A 22,654-nucleotide genomic window follows, 5' to 3' on the forward strand; every position below is an offset into this window, starting at 1 on the left:
CATCTGAAATGTAACGTCCACTGTTCAAAGTGCCGTCAATGTGAACAAGAGGTGACCGAGACAAGTAACCAACGGCACCCCATACCATCACGCCGGGTGACATGAAAGTATGGCGATGACGAATACACGCTTCCAATGTGCGTTCACCGCGATGTCGCCAAACACAGATGTGACCATCATGATGCTGTAAACAGAACCTGGATTCATCCGAAAAAATGACGTTTTGCCATTCGTGGACCCAGGTTCGTCGTTGAGTACACCATCACAGGCGCCCCTATCTGTGATGCAGCGTCAAAGGTAACCGCAGTCATGGTCTCCGAGCTGATAGTCCATGCCGCTGCAAACGTCGTCGAACTGTTCATGCAGATAATTGTTGTCTTGCAAACGTCCTCATCTGTTGACTCAGGGATCGAAAGGTGGCTGCACAATCCGTTACAGCCATGCGGATAAGATGCCTGTCATCTCTACTGCTAGTGATACGAGTCTGTTGGAATCCAGCACGGCGTTCCGTATTACCCTCCTGAACCCACCAATTCCATATTCTGCTAACAGTTATTGGATCTCGACCAACGCGAGCAGCAATGTCGCGACACGATAAACCGCAATCGCCATAGGCTACAATCCGACCTTTATCAAAGTCGGAAACGTGATGGTACGCATTTCTCCTCCTTACACGAGGCATCACAAGAACGTGTAAGTAGGCTGTTTACGTTTTCTTATTGGCAACGTTACGTAGCGCTCTGTATGAAAATCACTGGCTGTGCTGTGTGCAGTCTGTGTCCAGTTTGCATTGTTGTCTGCCATTGTAGTGTTGGGCAGCGGCAGCTGGATGTGAACAGCGCGTAGCGTTGCGCAGTTGGAGGTGAGCCGCCAGCAGTGGTGGATGTGGGGAGAGAGATGGCGGAGTTTGGAAATTTGTAAAAATGGATGTCATGAACATGTATATTATGGTTTCTCAACACTATTAAGGTAAATACATTGTTTGTTCTCTATTAAAATCTTTCATTTGCTAACTATGCCTATCAGTAGTTAGTGCCTTCAGTAGTTTGAATCTTTTATTTAGCTGGCAGTAGTGGCGCTCGCTGTATTGCAGTAGCTTGAGTAACGAAGATTTTTGTGAGGTAAGTGATTTGTGAAAGGTACAGGTTAATGTTAGTCAGGGCCATTCCTTTGTAGGGATATCTGAAAGTCAGACCGCGTTGCGCTAAAAAAAAATATTGTATGTCAGTTTAAGCACAGTCATGAATAATTGTTGAAAGGGGAAGTTTCATATGTCGACCCTTAGCCGAGGATACCTCACTGGAATCTTCTGCTTTTTTCTTGTAGTTTGTGTAATTAGTGTAGCCTTTGTTTATTGCTAGTGCGTAATTGTAGAGAGAATCTCCTTTGTAGTTGTAGTTTTTCATTCTTGTACAGTAAAACAGTTGTGGCATGCATGTAGATTTGCACCAAGTATTTCGCAGCTGCGCTTGTAATTAACTAGATATTATTTTCAGTGCTATGTTAATGTGTTCCCCTATTTTTGCTCTTCAAATTGTGTTTTCCTGTGTTGTCGTGTGAAATATTGTGACAATAATGGCGTGTGAAAAACGTAACACTAGGCTCCAAAGTAAACTGAGAAATAACAGTGACGACGAGCGTAGCTTATCAACACCACTGTGTAGTGAATTAACAGACATTCGAAGTAGTTATTTGGTAATTGTACATAGGGAAATGGAGCGGGCGGCAAACAATGGGGTAGGCAGTGAAACAATTAGTGAACAGGGAAGCATTATCGATCGATCGGTCGGCAACAGCGCGCCTCAGGAATCGGGAATGACAGAACACAATATTGCAAATATTGTAGACTCAGGTTTTGGGTTCTCACCGTTTTCTCAAATGAGTCAAAACACATTTTCCGCTTGTCAAAAGGTGAATGTTGCCGGTGCAAATTCACTGCCGAAAAGCACTGAGGAAAATGTTTCAGACACCAGTGCATTGTTATTATAATTACTGCAACAAATGGGACAAAAGCTTCAAAAGTTAGACACAATGGAACAAAATCAGAAACAAACACAGCAAAAGTTAGACACAATGGAACAAAATCTTCAAAAGTTAGACACAATGGAACAAAATCTTCAAAAGTTAGACACAATGGAACAACACCAGAGACAAACACAGCAACAGTTACACACAATGGAACAAAATCAGAGACAAACACAGCAAAAGCTTCAAAAGTTAGACTCATTGGAACAAACTCTCCAACAAACACGTGAAGATTTAACTGCTGAGTTACATAACATTGAATCGAAATGTCAAAAAGTCTGTAATGACGTAAAAACACAAATTTGTGAGCATTTCCAACCTATTTTTTCGCGTCATGAAAATGCATTACAGAATCACGAAGCAGCCATAAAAGAACTGCAAACTATTGTTCATGAAAAGCATGAGACCTTGCAAGCTAAAATGGACTCAGTTGCATCTACCGATTCGGTTACGCAACTTGCAAAAACTCAGGAAAACTTAAAGGACACAGTAGAAAGACATATGGAGGAAATTAGTTCATTATCAGAGAAAGTAGTTGAACTTTAGGATCAGCTAAATAATTTATCTATGAAGGTAGATGATAATCTGAATGACACAAAACCGGTAGTCTTTAATGACACAGAATAGTGCGAACAAATTAGGAAACTGAAACAAAATCTGAATCAAATTAATACGCAACACCAAAGAGAAATCCGGGAAGTACAAGATCATCTGACACAGGTAATACAAGAATAACGTATTTCAGAGGACACTCGCGCTCCAATACGGGAAGAGGGACTTAGAAATAGGGAAAAGCCGCAAAATAATAACACAGGGCATTTCGGAAGTTATGAAAGAAATTGACAATGTGCACCGAATTTTGAGATGGAACCGCCGACACGAAGTAACAATGGCCGATATGCGACTCGCCGACACGATGATTTTGACTATAAGCTGTTCATTACTACACGTAAATTCAAAACGTTTAAGAATTCTGCCAACGACATTCATCCACAAGCGTGGCTCCATCAATTCTCTCATTGTTTTCCTCCCAACTGGTCATTAGAGCACAGATTAGAATTTATGTGTGGCTACTTAGAGAATGAACCAGCTGTAAGAATGCGATCGGTCATTCACGATTGCCACAGTGAAGGAGAATTTTACCATGCCTTCATCTCAGCATATTGGTCTCAAGCCACACAAGACCGAGTAAAACATAGCATCATAATGATGAAACGAATCTGAATTTTCCAGTCTTATGAAATATTTTGAAGACATGTTGCATAAGAATCAGTATCTTTCAAACCCATACAGCCCCTCAGAACTCATCGGCATTTGCTTAATCAAATTACCTGAACATTTACGACATATTATTTTGTCAGGACGTTGCAAAGACGACATTGAAGCTTTTCAGGGACCCTTACAAGAATTAGAAATTGACACAGACAGTTGTGGGATGCAAAAACAGGACAACAATCACTACAGGTCACATCCGTCACAATTCCGTGACGACAGAAACAATAACTGGAAACGACAAGCCTATTCTTACAACGTAAATCGTTACCAAAACAGACACCACCCGTATGACAACTGTTGGCAGAGTAGTAATAATTACAGGGAAAGATCACCTCTCCGCGGTAATGACTATCACAGAGACAATCAGAGAAACAGACAATATGGGAACCAAAATAATTATTATCAAGGGAGACAGAATAACTTTAGACGCAATGGTACAGCGCGCAGTTACGACTCAGGGAGAAATTCTCCACCACGTGACAGACAAGAAAGAAACTATGGAATCTACTGACATGACGACAGACGATATGATCGTATCGACAGAACTGAACTGCATCAGAACTGGCGGGCTTTAAACAGGGCAGGGCCCTGTCGTCACGGTGAATTTGTAGAAGTTAGGTCTCCAAATCCCAATAACGACGCGCGCCAACAAAGGAACAGACAATGACTCGCACCGCAGGCTGCCGCATGCGCTGGCTGGCTCAGAGAAAAATAACATAGACGCTAACCTTGAGAAAAATTCCAGTATTCTTTACCGACGTATACCACATGATAATTGCGTTAAAGTTGAAACTCTGCATACTAGGAAGAGTAAAGGTTTACACCACATTTCACATGTAAAACCGTTTATTGAAAGATAATCTGCTTTTTAACTTTGTCTTTGCCATAACACGTTTCACTTCACATTTCTAGTATGCATTGTCAAACTTAGAAACTGTTACCATGCAACAATGTTTGAAGTTAAATATCCAGTCAAGAACCAAGAGAACTTATTTAAACAGAAATTACGAATGCATTGTTATTGTGAACAGACGACACAGTGTTATTGTGTGTGTGCATTCTTACTTGTTAGTTGCACGATTACGTAACAACTATAAGGCTCACATACTTAGAACCTTTACCAGTACTGCTAATGAGATTTTAATGCAACATTTTGGTTTACTTGAAAATACATTCTGGATTTAAAGTACTTTCTGTGAAATACCAGATGACACAGTGGTTAGGTTATGTAACAGCTACACGATTATATCACAACATTACTAATGAGTGACAATTTACAATGTTGCTTTTGCGGTGTTTCTGTTTTATATCTGCACAGTTTTCTGAATTCTTCTGGAAAGTAAAACATGTTTTAGTAGTAACTTTTGTGGTATAGCTACATGGAGACAGCCTTTTCCATAGCACAACAATACATTATAGCACAGTACTTTCATCATCACAACAAGAAGCATAATAACTAAGATATCTCTACGCAAAGCATTTCGCTTTTGTTTATCATGAGGTAAGTTCATTGGCTTCTGCAGAACTTAGCTTTCGGAGGACAATAACTACGACACTTCCACAGAGCTTATCTTACAGCAAGACGAACAGTTTAGCGCTACGGTACACGTATTTGAGTGATTAATTTTGTACTTAAAACATTTATTTTTAAAGATATTTGAAGTACAATGATACAAAGGTTTTCCGTGATACATTTCATTCCATTGCTGTAATCTGTAACACCTGAGGGTATAATTACATTAATCCTCAGGGGGGTACATGCTTACTTTGTGTACCATGTGTTTGGCAAGCACAAGGAGCCCTAGCTAATATGGTATTTGCTTACACAACTTTACACATCGGTACCATATTTCTCTAACACATAATTACACAGCTATCTGATCATTTAACTGAGAGAGACAATCTTTTTTATTATGTCAGTGACACATGTTTACGCAATTACAGCGTTGGATAACTTCACACTTACGAAATTGTATTTTGTCTGTACTTTGTGAACTGTTCATATTTTTTCAGAACCATTGTGATACTGTGAGAGCTTTGAATGATGTATTTGGTATGAGATCATGATTTTTAAAGTACGTTTGAGGTAGATGACACTACTGAAATGAGCAGAGAATCTTCTTTAGGTTTTGAAATTATTGCAGAAAGCTACGATGTTTTTGAGATTTGACTGAGGTGTTATGATGTTATTTTTACGAAGACGATGTATATTATGCTGTTGAGGTATGTTTATGATCAATAAGCCGATGTTATATGAGGAATTTGATTATGCTACATATTTATTAAGATGAAATATTGAAGAAGTGTCGACGAATATGTATATGTGTAGTAAGGTAAGGAATAAGGAGTAGTGGTTGGGGACTCTGGTTTGTGAAAAAGGATGTTGGAAACCAAGAAGCGTACTTTAAGAGTTATGAAATGTGTGTATATGCATGAATGTATCACAATGCCAGCGAAAATTTTTAGGATACTGTTATATTCATAAGATTTTGTTTCTACACATTTGCAACGCAAATTCTTGACCTGTGAAATATTTTTATATGAGACTGTCACTGTAGTGGAAACTGCTGTTGTAAATATTTCCGTAAGAAAGTTAAGTGACCACCTGCACGTAATGCGTCGTGGGCACCCAGCTGTGTCAGACGCCTGGAGAACAAGCCATTTGTGTGTGTCCTTTTCAGAGGCACAGGTAGAAAAAAAAAGGGGAGGCCATTAACCTCGCTATTGACGTTCCTTTATAGAAAGCACCACAAATACGACACGCTCATTACTGGGAAACATTCTTACATCTGCACACCTGATTATGACAAGTATCTTTCTACGAGAATTGAGAGATTTTTTTACTACCTTATGAAATGCCATATGCCTTCCTTTGTATATATTTGTTCATTTTCTTTAATATCTAGTTCCTAGCTGCACTGCAGCATTGGTTAAAATAAAATTTTATAGATGTACTAATATAAATATTTTATGCCTACAGATCCAGAAAAAAAGAATAACTTTGATGTACTTCAAAAAAAACGAAGGAGCACAAAAACACATTTCCCTTCACAGGAATTGCATACAGAATTTTCTTTTCAAGTACTTGGTAATTTCTTTTGTAGAATAATTTGTGGTGCACCACTTTAATTACATAGACATTAGGATGTGAATATACATTTCCCTTGTCTGCATTGTTGTCTTTAGTGTAATTTTTTTCTGCTTGAGCTATGTCATGTTTAGGTATAAGTTACTGCTGTTTGCCAGGCATAGTGTTACTGAATTTGACTTTGTGTTGCTCTTCTAAGCCAGTTTACTACTGATTTATTTTTCTTGTTTGCTGCTCATTGCCTTATATTAGTTGCTTACTTTGCCAATTTGAATTTTTTTGTCATTGCTGTTCATGTTAATTGTTTTGTGCTGCTGCATTGCCTCGTCCCTTAGTTTAGCATCTGAGCTCAGTGGATTTAAGTTAGCTTAAGAGAGGTAGACTATATAAGAAACTGACTATGGATAATAGGTAAAGTATGCATTGCGAAGTTATATGAAAAAGATTTGGGCCAAAATGAGTATTGTACAATCAGAAATAATTATATTGAAAGAAATATTAATAGAATACAGGAAGGAGGTATAAATAGGACTTTTTGGGAATAATGATGAATGAAGGGAGATCTCCAAGAAGCGAAGAAAGTTTTGTTTGCAAAATACTGCAATAAAACACAACCTTTCCTTTCCTTGTGTTATCCCACTATGTGTTTATGTACCCTCGTTTATTTGTCTTTTTCCTGTCTTTATGTGTTTAGCTGATGAGAGCTATGTTGTAGAATTTTTCTGATAATATGTTATTTTCTTTGTAAAGATGTTTAGACATTATTTATTCTGTTCTGTTTTAATGCTCATGTGTAAAGTTGATGTTTCAAAAGTTATTCTGATCTTTTATGTATTTAGTCATGTCATAATTCCTGTAACACTGATGTATATGTTAGTTCGATTCTTTTGTAAAGCCTGTACTACAAATGTTATCTGTATTGTTATGTTTTTAATGATGTATTTTGTACCTTTGTAATTGTATTCTTATGTTATAAAATTGTAATTGACACCAGTTCATCATATTATTAACTTGTAAGTTACATTTCACTGCACACGTTTCTGTTGGTCATAGTATATGGACAATATGTGAGAAGTAGGGACTGTTAGTGTTTGCACGTGTGTTAATAATTCAGCAAGGGACTGGATAACAGCATTGCTGGTTCTAAGGACAATTCCAAAAACTTTGTGAGTGCACAAGTGGTGGTTATGGACTTGCTCTATTATCTGCAAGACTCTTCAATGGTGATTGTGCACCTGCACAGTCACAACAGATGGCTGCTGGCCATCTCTACAAGGACTACAGTGGGTCTGCATCTTTGATGACCCAACAATACCATTATTTCTACAAGGACTGAAGTGGGTCTGCACCTTTGATGACCCACCAATACCATTATTTCTACAAGGACTGCAGTGGGTCTGCACCTTTGCTGACTCACCAGTACCAGTATCTCTACAAGGACTGCAGTGGGTCTGCACCTCTGGTGGCCCACCAATACCGTAATCTCTACCAGGACTACTGTAGGTCTGCTCTATGATGACCTACCTACCAGTATTCTTCAAAACTTCGAATGACTCTGCTGTGGGTTTGCTCTGTTGTGGCCCATTACCTGTCAGCATGTCAAGAGTCAGCACTGTCTTTCCGTTGGAATGACAACACTACTTCTTCAAGACTGCATGGAAATCCACTACTTCCGTGTGCATTGTCTTTTACTGCTCAGACTTTGAGAAAAGAAACGGCAGTTTTACTCTGATGAATGATCAGGACTGTCTTTATTAACCGTGAGAAAATTTTAGCTTTTGACCAACATTGTATCAATAAGTGTGTGCATTTGATATCTTTGTTATTGTAATTATGAAAAAGTTTATCAAATCATTATTGGCCAGTGCCCAAAACAATTTGTAAAATTTTTTGTGGGGAGCATGGGGGCTATGTAAGTAGGCTGTTTATGTTTTCTTATTGGCAACGTTACGTAGCGCTCTGTATGAAAATCACTGGCTGTGCTGTGTGCAGTCTGTGTCCAGTCTGCATTGTTGTCTGCCATTGTAGTGTTGGGCAGCGGCAGCTGGATGTGAACAACGCGTAGCGTTGCGCAGTTGGAGGTGAGCCGCCAGCAGTGGTGGATGTGGGGAGAGAGATGGCGGAGTTTGGAAATTTGTAAAAATGGATGTCATGAACATGTATATTATGGTTTTTCAACACTATTAAGGTAAATACATTGTTTGTTCTCTATTAAAATCTTTCATTTGCTAACTATGCCTATCAGTAGTTAGTGCCTTCAGTAGTTTGAATCTTTTATTTAGGTGGCAGTAGTGGCGCTCGCTGTATTGCAGTAGCTTGAGTAACGAAGATTTTTGTGAGGTAAGTGATTTGTGAAAGGTACAGGTTAATGTTAGTCAGGGCCATTCCTTTGTAGGGATATCTGAAAGATTGCGTTGCGCTAAAAAAAATATTGTGTGTCAGTTTAAGCACAGTCATGAATAATTGTTGAAAGGGGAAGTTTCAAACGTTTCACCACGCAACGCCGGTCAACTGCTGTTTGTGTATGAGAAATCGGTTGGAAACTTTCCTCATGTCAGCACGTTGTAGGTGTCGCCACCGGCGCCAACCTTGTGTTAATGCTCTGAGAAGCTAATCATTTGCATTTCACAGCATCTTCTTCCTGCACAGCATCTTTCGCGTCTGTAGCACGTCATCTTCATGGTCTAGCAATTTTAATGGCCAGTAGTGTACTCTATCGCGGTAGTTACGATACCCATGATCACTGAAAAGCGAAGAAGAAGAAACAAGAGTGCCACTAGAGGAAAGATGCTATTAACTGGAAACGTCTCTCGGACCTTGCCTGTAAAGATATAGCGAATATCTTTCCCATAGCTACCTACCGGGTTCCATTCTTCTAGAAGTACGTTCTGTGCCGTTCAGTATGGAACGCCCCTCACTTTCGCACTCTTGAGCCTTTTTAAGGGCAGTCAAACAGGTCGTGCTCGGGGTCAAGGAAGTGCGACAGATCCTGCAATGGCAAGCATCCTACCGTACTTCGTTGACAGAACTTTGACTCACCACTTTCTAAAAATCGTATTGTGCTTCGAAATTTTACTTTGAATGTCGTATAACATAACATGAAGTGTTGTGTGTGATTGTTTTCATTCCTTGAGGCGGGGTTCAGGGTTTGGTCCCACTGGGTCCTGAACATTAAATTTGGAATAGTATGGCCTAACAACGACGTTCTAAAAAGATCCCACCATCCACGAAAGACTGCTTAAGCAGATGATAAAACAGTAATGCACACAAAAAGGTAAAGAATAGCTCTGCTACTTTCCAATTTATGTACAGGAATTGGAGGTCGTAACTAGCTTCTATGTATAATAAGAACAGCCATTGGAGTTCCCTTGTTCAAGGAACATCCACTCCAACACGCTACATACGCTAATGTTGATCGTAAGAAAGAAGTAAAGGGACCATGAAGCTTTGATTGCATTCGTGACTGTTAGAGCTGTAGATGTCCTGTTCAGAGGTCCAGAGGTCGTGTCTCTATTTGGCCAATGCCTAAGCGGCAACAAATCTTGCTCATAATATGCAGAACGATCTACAGCGAGACATTTGTCAGTCTGTTTCCGGCACACACGAAATGGGCTATCAAATATAAAAGTAGCTTTCCGTGTCTCGAAATGACAGCCTTCGACAATGTCATGCAGCTCGTTAAAGTCATGTATTTGGTCTACGTACAATGTTACACACACCATCGTAGCCGGCCGGTGTAGCCGTGCGGTTAAAGGCGCTTCAGTCTGGAACCGCGTGACCGCTACGGTCGCAGGTTCGAATCCTGTCTCGGGCATGGATGTGTGTGATGTCCTTAGGTTAGTTAGGTTTAATTAGTTCTAAGTTCTAGGCGACTGATGACCTCAGAAGTTGAGTCGCATAGTGCTCAGAGCCATTTTGAACACCATCGTAAGGAAAAGATATTCGAGGTCAGTTGGTGACCAATATCCAGCCTATGCATGCGTAATTAGTTTAGCTGAAATATTTATCTGATCAGTTACTGATTGCGAATTCTGACTTAAGTATAATGTCAATGATTCTTGCTCACCTGGTGGAATTATGTCTTTTATCTTATTATTCGTCTTCGACTCGACCCAGTCATTTATTATTTTTCTTGCTTGTGGTTCTTGTAGGAAATCAACTTCTTCTACTCCAGCCTTGAACCTAATTGCTGACTGATTAAACCCTTCTTTGATGCCATAACCCTCTTTCAGAAATATCCTGTTGGCTATGTCAAGCAGCACGTCGTTACTGTCCTGAAACAATATTCAGTCGATATTAAGACAATAACACAAAGAATTTCGTTGTCACCATATACAGAACAACAGCACACATGGCACTATTATGCAATAAACGCAGCAGATCTGAAATACAGGGCTGTTACATCAAACTTTCAGTGTGTAGCTGCTGTCGAATTCTACGACTAATTCCGAGTTATAATATAATGACTCACCTTGGCTAAAATAATCGTATGAAGAAACGGGGAGTGTGCGAGAAAATACCTACGATCACAATGGTTTGTGCTTTATACAATGCACTAGGTGTTCCGAATTCCTTGTGTTCCTTTTCTGGGGTAATTTTAATTTGTATTTATTTACTTCTTGAAAGAACTAGCCTCTAGCGGAAGTACACAGCTATGACAACAGATCATGTATGAAAATGAAAGGCAAATTAGCACAGTGCCAGAAAAATTTGTCACTACATGTGAAAGTAACATTGCATGATTTTGTACTAAGGAATGCTCTTGAGCCTAACACTTCACAACAAGGAGTACATGTTTATGTAGAGACGAATATCACTCAAATGGAGAGTTAGGTTAAACAGAGGTTCCTTACTGAGTTGTGTTATAGTCTTGTATTAAATGTTTCATACATTGAACAGGGCCGTAGAAAGCTTGTGCCGTGCGGTCCCGCCTGGAGCGCCGTTGAAAAATCTCGCCACTTTCCGTGAGGGGTGATGCTGTCTGGGAGGATCGAGTATGTTTCACATTATTTTTTGCAGGAACTGACGTAATCGTGACCTAGGGGCGGTGTGGTGAAGGTGAACAAAAACGACGCTGTCGATCTGTCAGTCGCTATAGCGCCGAGTTGATGTTTACGGGTGTGCTAGTGAGAGGAGCATTTCGCAGAACTCTTTCAAGGAATGAGTTTGTGGTTGCGCAACGTACGAAGTATTTGTGATAAGGTAGAATATGAGTTTTTCTGTTAGGTTATTGACCAATTACACAATTGGAAATCACTACATTTTCGAAAATAAAAAGCCAGATAATTACTTCATCCTTCGTTCTCTAATCAGACGGAAATTTTAAATCATTAACATACGTGTATTACAGTCATAACGAAGTCCGAGACTGTGCTTAACGCATAGCATGTGGTGGTTTGCGAACTCACATCGTTTCACTCCATAAACCACTACGTTATCCATCACGCAAAGGCTTAATCATGCGAATGTTATATCAGATCTTACTTGTCATAACAGCTCTTAAAGCCTTGTATTGTTGCTGCGTTATTAACTGACGGTGAATGATAAGGGTTATGCGCTTGTGATACATTTTCATTGCGTCATTGCTTTGAAAAAGCATACGGCGCCACACACTCTACTAAATTCATGAATAATCGAAATGCGCACAGTTCACAGAGGGGTCGTTCACACGCGTTCGCAAAAGTCGATAGTAGAAAGGCCACAAGTGACGTCACGACTGCAAAAAGTAATGTGAAGTCTACTCGACATGCAGCCTTAGAGGGAAGGGGAGGGGACCAAATTAGAGTTGTGGCCGGTGGCTGGCATCTCGCACGCAATTGTCGGTGTGCTTTTGTAGGGAGAGTAAAAGAGTTACGTGTTCCTGGTACATTTAGTGTCGAGCGTTCGGATAGCGAGCATAGCTCCACACCGAGTGGTGTGACCTCCCCCTCACTTATCGACCTTAATGACCGTGAAAAATGAAACCGCGTGTATCTAATGGAAATTTTGGAAAAGCAATCGTCACCGAAGTTAAGCTGTCGGTAAAGAGGGAGGAAAGGGTTACATCTAACTGAAAGGAAAAATGCTAATGAAACTGGTGGAAATTATTTTTGAAAAGGGGTAAAGTTAATAAAGAAAGTAAATGTGCAGCCGTTACGTTAACAATTAACTAGCGGTAATTAGGTATTTGAGATTTGGGGGAAATCACGGTCGCCAGTCCTAAGGACAATTACTATAGTAACTGAAAAAGAAAGGTTATTACACATATAATTAGCACTAGAAGCGTGGCTACTGAAGGTTGACACGTGTAGTGTGAAAACTGAAAGTTTGTCAGAAGTAATAAATTTCGCTACACTCTGACTTAATTTAGTAAAAGAATTAATAAAGCCGGAAAATCGAAAGTTAATTTAGTGACTGAAGTTAATAGTGAGCTTTCTTTCTGAAGCACATCGAAATTCAGTAAAATACGGTTAGTCTTGGACTACCTCAACAATCATTTCAAAAGCTACTTGAATCTACGCAATTTAGAAATAAGAGATTTAACTTTGAACTTGAATTAAATGATTCTGAACAATTAACAATAGTAAAAGTTAGTACGTACCAAGCTGAGCTGCAGTCACAGGTAAGCTAAAATACGGTAACAAAGCTCGCACTCTTAATTCGTGCTTGTGCAATCTGAATATTGTAGCCAGCTATGAATGCCATAACTGAACTTTGAAATTAAAGCAGTGAAAACGAGTTAGCTATATTACTTTAATGCTGGCGTTTGAATTTCAACGACACTCGGGTTCATTTCGGAAAAGGAAGGGACTCTGCTTGGTAATGCAATTGGGACAATGAGCAACAAACATTCATGCTAAGTTGCTGTAATTATAGTGATGAAAATGGAACAGTTTGAAAAGCTGAGGTCTGCCATACAGTTCTAAAACTTTACGTGCGTCCAGTCTTCCTCGTCGGTTGATTGAAGGTTTGAAGCCGTCGGTCGAGGAGGTGGCGACAGTCACTCATTGTCGGCCGTCGCTGTTGCAGAAGCTGGATGTTGGCGCGCCTTCTTCTCGACAAGGTCACCAGACGAAACGGGCTCTTGATGTGCGCTAGTTAATGTTTCCCGTCCGCAACACCATGTCAGAAACTATAATCGCAAGTCGATCGCAATTACATGCTGCCAAACCCCGAAAACACGGCAACTCGCGGGAGCGTCACACAACACACCTTCTCCACTCGCTACTCCCGCCAGACTCTCTCTGCTCAGCCCGCGCTCCACGCGGCAGAGTTAACACGACCAAAGATCCTACACACTTTGATTCTTCACACGACCTATCGATGTAATCGTTCGATAGCGTAGTTTTCCCTAGGCAAGACCCAGCGTAAAAATACAAATAATATTCACGAAACAAACCAATTATACATCGACATAAATGTATAAATCTATATATACAAACAGTAAAACAATTACAATATACAAAGAGACAGAAATGTCATATCTTGTGGTAACAAAGCAAGGAAAAAAATAATAGTACAATAGATGGAAATAGGAGGATATGCATTTCCGGCGTTACAGTGGTTCCTATGTGACTTGCGAGCGTTAGTTAGGTACACATATGTCGGGTGTGCGGTTAGAATTCTTCCTGCGGTCGGCACCCACAATCTTATCAGAGCTGGTTCGTAGTAACCGTCAATAGCATATATGTCCACAGCTCGTGGTCTAGTGGCCTGCGTTGCTGCTTCTGGATCACGGAGTCCCGGGTTCGATTTCCGGCCGGTCGGGGATCTTCTATGCCCGGGAACTGGGTGTTTGTGTTGTCCTCAACATTTTATCCTCATCATCATCATTCGCGACAGTGGCTAGATTGGACTGTGTAAAAATTGGGAGTTTGTGAGGGCACCTATGACTGCGCAGTTGAGTGCCCCACAAACCAAATCATCATCAATAGCATATGGCTTCCTCGTTGTTGGTATCATGCATTCGGGAATCGGGTACAGCTCCACTGCGAGTGGTTCCACTATGACGTGTGATCGGTAACGTGGAACACACGTGTCGCTTGTTTTTCTAGTTCAACCATGGGAAAGATAGTGGACGTATAATTTGGTTGCCTGTTGTATGTACTGACTTGTGTTAAGACCTTGTAGGTACTGTTTCAAGTCTGGTCGGTCAGTGTGTAAGTAGGCTGTTTAGGTTTTTATGTTGGTAACGCCACGTAGCGCTCTGTACGAAAATCACTGGCTGTGCTGTGTGCAGTCTGTGGCTGGTTTTCATTGTTGTTTGCTATTGTAGTGTTGGGCAGTTAGATGTGAACAGCGCGTAGCGTTGCGCAGTTGGAGGTGAGCCGCCAGCAGTGGTGGATGTGGGGAGAGAGATGGCGGAGTTTTGAGAGCGGATGATCTGGACGTGTGTCCATCAGAGACGGTAAATTTGTAAGATTGGATGTCATGCATATATATATATATATATAATGACTTTTGAACACTATTAAGGTAAATACATTGCTTGTTCTCTATCAAAATCTTTCATTTGCTAAGTATGCCTATCAGTAGTTAGTGACTTCAGTAGTTAGAATCTTTTATTTAGCTGGCAGTAGTGGCGCTCGCTGTATTGCAGTAGTTCGAGTAACGAAGATTTTTGTGAGGTAAGTGATTCATGAAAGGTATAGGTTATTGTTAGTCAGGGCCATTCTTTTGTAGGGATTATTGAAAGTCAGATTGCGTTGCGCTAAAAATATTTAGTGTCAGTTTAGTGTTGATCAGAATAGGTAAAGAGCGAAATGTCTGAGTACGTTCAGTTCTGCTCAACTGTTTGAGAATCAAATAATGTAAGAGGTTTATCAGCACAGTAATTCATTAAGTTTTCAAATGGGACGTTTCAAGTGTCTTGGAGATACGACACGAGTAGTATGTATTGACGAAGAAATAGTTTGCACGTTCCCGAGACATTGACTGGAAAGTATCGCGTGCGTGGGCTTTGCGCAATACCAGTCACTAAACTGAGACTTCAGGTACCACTGTTGGTTAGCTGTCAACTTAGTGGCGTGATGTGAGGACATGTTGCCTATGAGAGCCGTGTCCGACACAGTATTATATTTGTCAGGTTATATTCTTGTTTGCTATGATCTTGTTGTTCCTTCCTCTACGATCGCCGGCAAGTTTAGTGGTGTCGCCGTCGTGTTCCCGTTGTTAATTTAGGAATGATATGTCTATTAATTGATGTGTTGTCTCATAATTGGTGTTGTGCATTTTAAGTGCCTTTAAAAGTCGAGGGCCTTGTGGCTTGTTGTATGGATATGTTTTATGCTTGTTCACGTTGTTTGCTATGTGCGCCTCTATAGTTATTTAGTTTACCTCGTGTCGTACTGAAGGAACAGCGGACGTGTTTGTTGTCGTCGTCGTCCACTTCTCGCTGTGGCGGTACTTACAATTCTTTAGTAAAGTCCTGCACCAAGAATGATTCTCACTTGGTGATAACTGAGTAGCCTAAACCGCGCCTTAATATTACAGCACATCTGATTTTCTAGTATTATGGATAGTGCTTGTTAATTTATAAAGAGGTTCGTTCACTACCTTAATCTAAAGTCCTGGTTTAAGTTAGTTAAGTGCGAGCAGTCAGTTTGTTACAAGGGCCTGTTGCCATAGACTACTTCTACGCTACATCTACATCCATACTCCGCAACCCACCTGACGGTGTGTGGCGGAGGGTACCTTGAGTACCTCTATCGGTTTTCCCTTCTATTCTAGTCTCGTAATAATCGTGGAAAGAAGGATTGTCGGTATGCCTCTGTGTGGACACTAATCTCTCTGATTTTATCCTCATGGTCTCTTCGCGTGATATACGTAGGAGGGAGCAATATACTGCTTGTATCCTCGGTGAAGGTATGTTCTCGAAACTTCAACAAAAGCCCGTACCGAGCTACTGAGCATCTCTCCTGCAGAGTCTTCCACTGGAGTTTATCTATCATCTCCGTAACGCTTTCGCGATTACTAAATGATCCTGTAACGAAGCGCGCTGCTCTCCGTTGGATCTTCTCTATCTCTTCTATCAACCCTATATGGTATGGACCCCACACTGCAGAGCAGTATTCAAGCAGTGGGCGAACAAGCGTATTGTGATCTACTTCCTTTGTTTTCGGATTGCATTTCCTTAGGATTCTTCCAATGAATCTCAGTCTGGCATCTGCTTTACCGACGATCAACTTTATATGATCATTCCATTTTAAATCACTCCTAATGTGTACTCCCAGATAATTTATGGAATTAACTGCTTCCAGTTGCTGACCTGCTATATTGTAGCTAAATGATAAGGGATCTTTCTTTCTATGTATTCGCAGCACATTACACTTGTCTACATTGAGATTCAATTGCCATTCCCTGCACCATGCTTCAATTCGCTGCAGATCCTCCTGCATTTCAGTACAATTTTCCATTGTTACAACCTCTCGATATACCACAGCATCATCCGCAAAAAGCCTCAGTGAATTTCCGATGTCATCCACAAGGTCATTTATGTATATTGTGAACAGCAACAGTCCTACGACACTCCCCTGCGGCACACCTGAAATCACTCTTACTTCGGAAGACTTCTCTCCATTGAGAATGACATGCTGCGTTCTGTTATCTAGGAACTCTTCAATCCAGTCACACAATTCGTCTGATGGTCCATATGCTCTTACTTTGTTCATTAAACGACTGTGGGGAACTGTATTGAACGCCTTGCGGAAGTCAAGCAACACGACATCTACCTGTGAACCCGTGTCTATGGCTCTCTGAGTCTAGTGGACGAATAGCGCGAGCTGGGTTTCACACGACCGTCTTTTTCGAAACCCATGCTGATTCCTACAGAGTAGATTTCTAATAGTTTTTTTGACTATCGCCATTTCGACAGCCAGACAAATAAAACCCACCGTATAAGAATTTTCTACAGAACTGAGTGGCGCGGCGCTAGTAAAAATACTAAACCTGAGTTCACTAGTTTGAGAAACCATGCTTGTGAAGCACAGCGGCCGATGTTTATTTGTTATATGTACTAATTTGGATTACTAACCGGTCACGGACAGAAACGTTAACTATGTGTCTGTTCGATGGTGAATGCTCGTTTGCGTCCATTCTATGTGCTGCTTTGTAATTTTCAATATTTGAAGTGATCAGATTTTCGTTGTTGCATTTATGGTTTACTTTTATGGCAAAGCGTAACGGAATGCTCAGTAATAAATATGAAGAAGTCAGAAGTTGTTACGGTTTTATGACATCAATTTTGTGATAATGCTTAAGTAACGCGTTGCTCTTTGGCTCTGTTTTCTTTTTTAATGTCACCGGACAGTGGTACTGTTCCCTGCAGTGTGACCCAGTCAGGATTCAGTTCTCTGTTACTGAGCATGACACTTCCGTCGCCTCTGCGTCTTGCTCCGTCGGCAGCTGATATCGTTCGTGCTATCGTTGCCACCCACGCCGCATCACTACTGCTGGTACACGTCATCGTTTCCAGCACCTGGGTCAACGAAGCGACATCAGGCGTCTAAATGGACGCCGCACCCAGCAAGCAGTTTTTGCGCTTTTAGAACAAATAAGAATAAAAAGGAAAAATAAAATTTTGCAATAAAAACTTGTCAGCGCTGAACGTCCTCAGTCGCAAACACCCAGCTTCCCTCTGCACTCTCCCACGCTCTCTGCACGGTTCAAAAGCGAATCCCCCATGAAATTACAGCAACTTTCCATTTGATAGAGGCAGTCAAATTAAAACCGAACACGTCCCATAAGGGGATAATGGAATGGTTGCATTCGAACGTAATTATCAGAGGCGTTGAGATATTTAACCTACTGGAAGATGAAATGACCACATCGTAGTTCGTAAAATAGAAAAGGAAATTGAGGATCTGCTAGATGATGGTCAGTTTGGCTATAGAAAAAGTAAAGGCACTGGAGAAGAAATTCTGATGCAGTTGATTATGGAATCAAGAATGAAGAATAATCAAGATACGTTCATAGGTTCTGTTGACCTGGAAAAAGCATTCGACAGTGTCAGATGGTGCAAGATGTTCGAAATTCTGAGAAAAGACGGGTGATATACAACAAGTACAAGAACCAGAAGGGAAGTGGACGACCAAGAACGAAGAGCCTGGATTAAAAAGGGAGGAAGACAGGGATGTAGTCTTTCACCCCTACTGTTCAATCCATACATAGAGGAAACAATGACGGAAATAAAAGGAAGGTTTACGAGTGGGATTAAAATTCAGGGTGAGGAGACAACAATGATAAGATTGGCTGATGACAAGGCTATCCTCAGTAAAACTGAGGCTGCGTTTTATTGGCAGGACGCTTAGAAAATGTAACAGACCTACTAAGGAGACTGCCTACACTACGCTTGTCCGTCCGCTTTTTGAATACTGCTGCGCGGTGTGGGATCCTCACCAGGTAGGACTGACGGAGTACATTGAAAAAGTTCAAAGACAGGCAGCACGTTTTGTATTGTCTCGAAATATGGGAGAGAGTGTCACAGAAATGATACAGGATTTGGGCTGGAAATCATTAAAAGAAGGCGTTTTTCGTTGCCACGGAATCTTCTCACGAAATTCCAATCACCAACTTTCTCCTCCGAATGCGAAAATATTTTGTTGACACCGACCTACATAGGGCGGCACGATCACCACGATAAAATAAGGGAAATCAGAGCTCGTACGGAGAGATATAGGTGTTCATTCTTTCCGCGCGCTATACGAGATTGGAATCATAGAGAATTGTGAAGGTGGTTCGATGAACCCTCTGCCAGGCACTTAAATGTGATTTGCAGAGTATCCATGTAGATGCAGATGTAGATGTAGAGACTGAAGAAGAATTACAGGATGTGTTGAATGGTCTGAACAATGTAATGAGTATGGATTATGGATTGAGAGTAAATCGAAAAAAGACGGAAGTACTGAGAAATAGCAGAAGTGATAACAGCGATAAACGTAACATCAGAACAGGGGATCATGAAGTAAATGACGTTAATGAATTCTGCTACTTAGGATGCAAAATAAAGCTTGACTGACAGACCAAGGACGACATAAAAGAGACTATGCTGGCAAAAGGGGCATTACTGGCCAAGATCAGTGTACTAGTATCAAACATAGGCCTTAATTAGAGGAACAAATTTCCGAGAATGTACTTTTGGAGCACAGCATTGTATGGTAGTGAAACATGGACTGTGGGAAAACCGGGAAAGAAGAGAATTGCAGCATTTGAGATGTGGCGCTACAGATGAATGTTGAGAATTACGTAGATCGATAAGGTAACCGACTGAATCCGACGTACACGCATTTCTTTCTTCAGGTCGCCAGAGACGTGAAAATCACACGGTGGAAGATCCAGGCTGTACGGATAATGTTGCACAGCTGAAGTGTAGCCTTGGTCCGACAGACAGTGTATAGGGCTGCGTTATCGTGCAACTGAATGATTCCGCCCGACAGCATTACGACAGCCTGAGGGCAAACGGCAGTCAGCGGTGGAAACATCCTCCATCTCCCCCGCCAAAGAAATCCATAGTTGTTAACGCAAGTTCGGATAAGCTCATGATAACTTCTTCTACTGCGGACGCCCTCTGCTCGTCAGTATCCTCGAGCGTGAAACTACAATGCATAGCGCTATGGAGACACGTTGCAGAAACTGTGACGCACCATAACGTCACAATGCCCGGGAATGCTGTGAGACGGACGGAAGTGTCATGTTGCACGATGACGCCCATACCCACACTGCCAATCGGACGAAGGCTACGCTTCAGCGACTTGGTTGGGATACAATGCAGCATGCACAATGCAGTCCCTTCTCTAAATCCTCGCACAAACGAAAAAATGGCTGACATCGAAATAAGTGTCCAAGGAATAGAAAAGCAACTGGAATCACTCATCAGAGGAAAGTCCACTGGACCTGACGGGATACCAATTCGATTCTACACAGAGTACGCGAAAGAACTTGCCCCCCTTCTAACAGCCGTGTACCGCAAGTCTCTAGAGGAACAGAAGGTTCCAAATGATTGGAAAAGAGCACAGGTAGTCCCAGTCTTCAAGAAGGGTCGTCGAGCAGATGCGCAAAACTATAGACCTATATCTCTGACGTCGATCTGTTGTAGAATTTTAGAACATGTGTTTTGCTCGAGTATCATGTCGTTTTTGGAAACTCAGAATCTACTATGTAGGAATCAACATGGATTCCGGAAACAGCGATCGTGTGAGACCCAACTCGCTTTATTTGTTCATGAGACCCAGAAAATATTAGATACAGGCTCCCAGGTAGATGCTATTTTTCTTGACTTCCGGAAGGCGTTCGATACAGTTCCGCACTGTCGCCTGATAAACAAAGTAAGAGCCTACGGAATATCAGACCAGCTGTGTGGCTGGATTGAAGAGTTTTTAGCAGACAGAACACAGCATGTTGTTATCAACGGAGAGACGTCTACAGACGTTAAAGTAACCTCTGGCGTGCCACAGGGGAGTGTTATGGGACCATTGCTTTTCACAATATATATAAATGACCTAGTAGATAGTGTCGGAAGTTCCATGCGGCTTTTCGCGGATGATGCTGTAGTATACAGAGAAGTTGCAGCATTAGAAAATTGTAGCGAAATGCAGGAAGATCTGCAGCGGATAGGCACTTGGTGCAGGGAGTGGCAACTGACCCTTAGCATAGACAAATGTAATGTATTGCGAATACATAGAAAGAAGGATCCTTTATTGTATGATTATATGATAGCGGAACAAACACTGGTAGCAGTTACTTCTGTAAAATATCTAGGAGTATGCGTGCGGAACGATTTGAAGTGGAATGATCATATAAAATTAATTGTTGGTAAGGCGGGTACCAGGTTGAGATTCATTGGGAGAGTCCTTAGAAAATGTAGTCCATCAACAAAGGAGGTGGCTTACAAAACACTCGTTCGACCTATACTTGAGTATTGCTCATCAGTGTGGGATCCGTACCAGATCGGGTTGATGGAGGAGATAGAGAAGATCCAAAGAAGAGCGGCGCGTTTCGTCACAGGGTTATTTGGTAACCGTGATAGCGTTACGGAGATGTTTAACAAACTCAAGTGGCAGACTCTGCAAGAGAGGCGCTCTGCATCGCGGTGTAGCTTGCTCGCCAGGTTTCGAGAGGGTGCGTTTCTGGATGAGGTATCGAATATATTGCTTCCCCCTACTTATACCTCCCGAGGAGATCACGAATGTAAAATTAGAGAGATTAGAGCGCGCACAGAGGCTTTCAGACAGTCGTTCTTCCCGCGAACCATACGCGAGTGGAACAGGAAAGGGAGGTAATGACAGTGGCACGTAAAGTGCCCTCCGCCACACACCGTTGGGTGGCTTGCGGAGTATAAATGTAGAATGTAGATGTCCATACAGCCCGGATTCGTCGCCGTGGGATTGTCACTTGTTTGACCTGTAGAGAGACTTATGTGGAAGTCGTCTTCAGTCGGACGAGGAAGTGCAAGAGTTCATGCGGTTGTGGATGCACCAGCAGCCGACCACGTTCTACAAATTAAGAATTGATCATCTCATTTCCCAGTGGGATAAAGGTCTTTGAGCCGTGTGCAGCTCGCGTTCATGCCGTTTGTTCTTTGTCATTTTGTCACGTCGAATGGCGTCTTGTTTTTTCCGTACTTAATGCCGTAACGAAATTGCTGGCTTGCCTCCCTGAGTGGCAGCAACAGCGCTTATCGATAATAGTACTGTCGTACTATCTTTGGTGTGACCGCCAGTATTTCCGGGTGGTGGTGGTGTGTGTGGTGGTCAGTCGGTTGGGACACAGCAGCCAGGAAGTCACAGCGGCGAGAGGTCAGGCCGGGACTGCTGGCACTGTTGAGGCGCTACCTGCGAGAGCGACAAAGTTTGTTGCCCACCGAACCTGGACGCTGAAGTTGAGTGATCAGTTAACCTGTTATGAAACCTCAACTACTGTGACATCTCTTCGTTCATTTGCGGGTTGTTGCTTCCTGGGCCATTCGGGCTAGCAACAACGTATGACGCGTTGGAGTCCTATATTGTGATTAATTATTAAATTGACTGTTACTTGTCAGTGAAGTGCACCAGCGGTATTTTCTGCCCTGTGGCCGTTAACACCCCAATCGCCTGCCCTGGTCGTTAGTGTACTTTTCCAGCAATGTGCCTTTCCTCGCCATGTTGATGCTGTCCGGCACGGCGTGTAGTTCAACAGCCTTTTAGGTTGTTTGGTTCATATTTTGCATAGAGTGGTTGTTGTTCCCTTGGCTGTTTTTCCACGCCAATTTCTGAAAACGTAGTGCTGTTCGTATCCTCGTCCTCGGCCAACATT

The 22,654-nt window shown here is 41.7% G+C and overlaps 1 protein-coding gene across 2 annotated transcripts in view; it reads right to left on the bottom strand.

Annotated features, from left to right (window-relative positions):
• Nucleotides 1–22,654, bottom strand: part of LOC126162935 (serpin B4-like) — a 91,678-nt gene that overhangs the window by 46,768 nt on the left and 22,256 nt on the right. For both annotated transcript variants that reach the window (XM_049919759.1, XM_049919758.1), the window contains exon 4: nt 10,455–10,662. In XM_049919759.1, the coding sequence (XP_049775716.1) occupies nt 10,455–10,662 (208 nt within the window). The remainder of the gene's footprint in view (nt 1–10,454; nt 10,663–22,654) is intronic.

Source organism: Schistocerca cancellata, chromosome 2, assembly GCF_023864275.1.
Source record: "Schistocerca cancellata isolate TAMUIC-IGC-003103 chromosome 2, iqSchCanc2.1, whole genome shotgun sequence".
NCBI classification, from domain to species: domain Eukaryota; kingdom Metazoa; phylum Arthropoda; class Insecta; order Orthoptera; family Acrididae; genus Schistocerca; species Schistocerca cancellata.